Raw genomic sequence first — 808 nt, forward strand, 5'->3', positions numbered from 1 at the left:
TGCTCTGTGGTGAGCCCGCAGTGCCCGAGGTGGCATGGGGAAGGGGGTGGCACAGAGGGCCAGATCTGGGTGGGGGAGGCACAGGGAGGGCTGCGAGGGGTGAGCAGGTGACTGGAGCCCTGCCTTCCACTCTGCCTGCAGTGGTGGGCTGCCCCCTGGACCGTGGCTTCGTGTTTGATGAGTGTGGCCCGCCCTGTCCCCGCACCTGCTTCAACCAGCACGTCCCCCTGGGGGAGCTGTCTGCCGACTGTGTGAGGCCCTGTGTCCCTGGCTGCCAGTGCCCCGCAGGCCTGGTGGAGCATGAAGCCCACTGTATCCCACCCGAGGCCTGCCCCCCAGTCCTACTCACTGGGGACCAGCCACCCCGAGATCTGCTCAGCCCCAGCCAGGAGTCCCGGGGGACACCTGACCCAGGATGACAGCGACCGGGACTCGTCAGACCAGAAGTCTCTCCTTGGAGAGCAGCTCCCACCCTGGCCAGAGCTTCAGCGCGAGTGCCCTGCGCTGGCACTGGGAGCCTGGGCCCGTGTCCCACAAAAACCCCAGCCGTGTTGAGTCAGAAGCAGTAAACTCGGGGCCTGACCTAAGGCCGCCTTGTGTGTGTGCGTGCTTCCTCCTGGCGCTGGGGTGGCGACATGGGCCGCTTGGGACATGGAGGCCAGAAGTCAATGTCCCCAGAGTCAGAGCAGTGGCAGCTGTGGGGATTTAGCTCTGGACCTTGCTCACTCCCATGCCTGCATCCCTGGGCTGCCCCGCCCACCACACCCTGGTGCTGCCCTGCAGTGGGCAGGCGGAGCCAGGACGCCTG

At 66.7% G+C, this 808-nt stretch overlaps 1 protein-coding gene across 1 annotated transcript in view; it reads left to right on the forward strand.

Moving 5' to 3' along the window:
• Window positions 1–587, forward strand: part of KCP (kielin/chordin-like protein) — a 27695-nt gene extending 27108 nt beyond the window's left edge. Inside the window, exon 32 of the mRNA XM_015568867.1 lies at window positions 15–587. Coding sequence (XP_015424353.1) covers window positions 15–419 — 405 coding nt within the window. The 3' untranslated portion in view covers window positions 420–587. The remainder of the gene's footprint in view (window positions 1–14) is intronic.
• The last annotated feature ends 221 nt before the right edge of the window (window positions 588–808 follow it).

This window comes from Myotis davidii, unplaced genomic scaffold (genome assembly GCF_000327345.1).
Source record: "Myotis davidii unplaced genomic scaffold, ASM32734v1 scaffold705, whole genome shotgun sequence".
NCBI classification, from domain to species: domain Eukaryota; kingdom Metazoa; phylum Chordata; class Mammalia; order Chiroptera; family Vespertilionidae; genus Myotis; species Myotis davidii.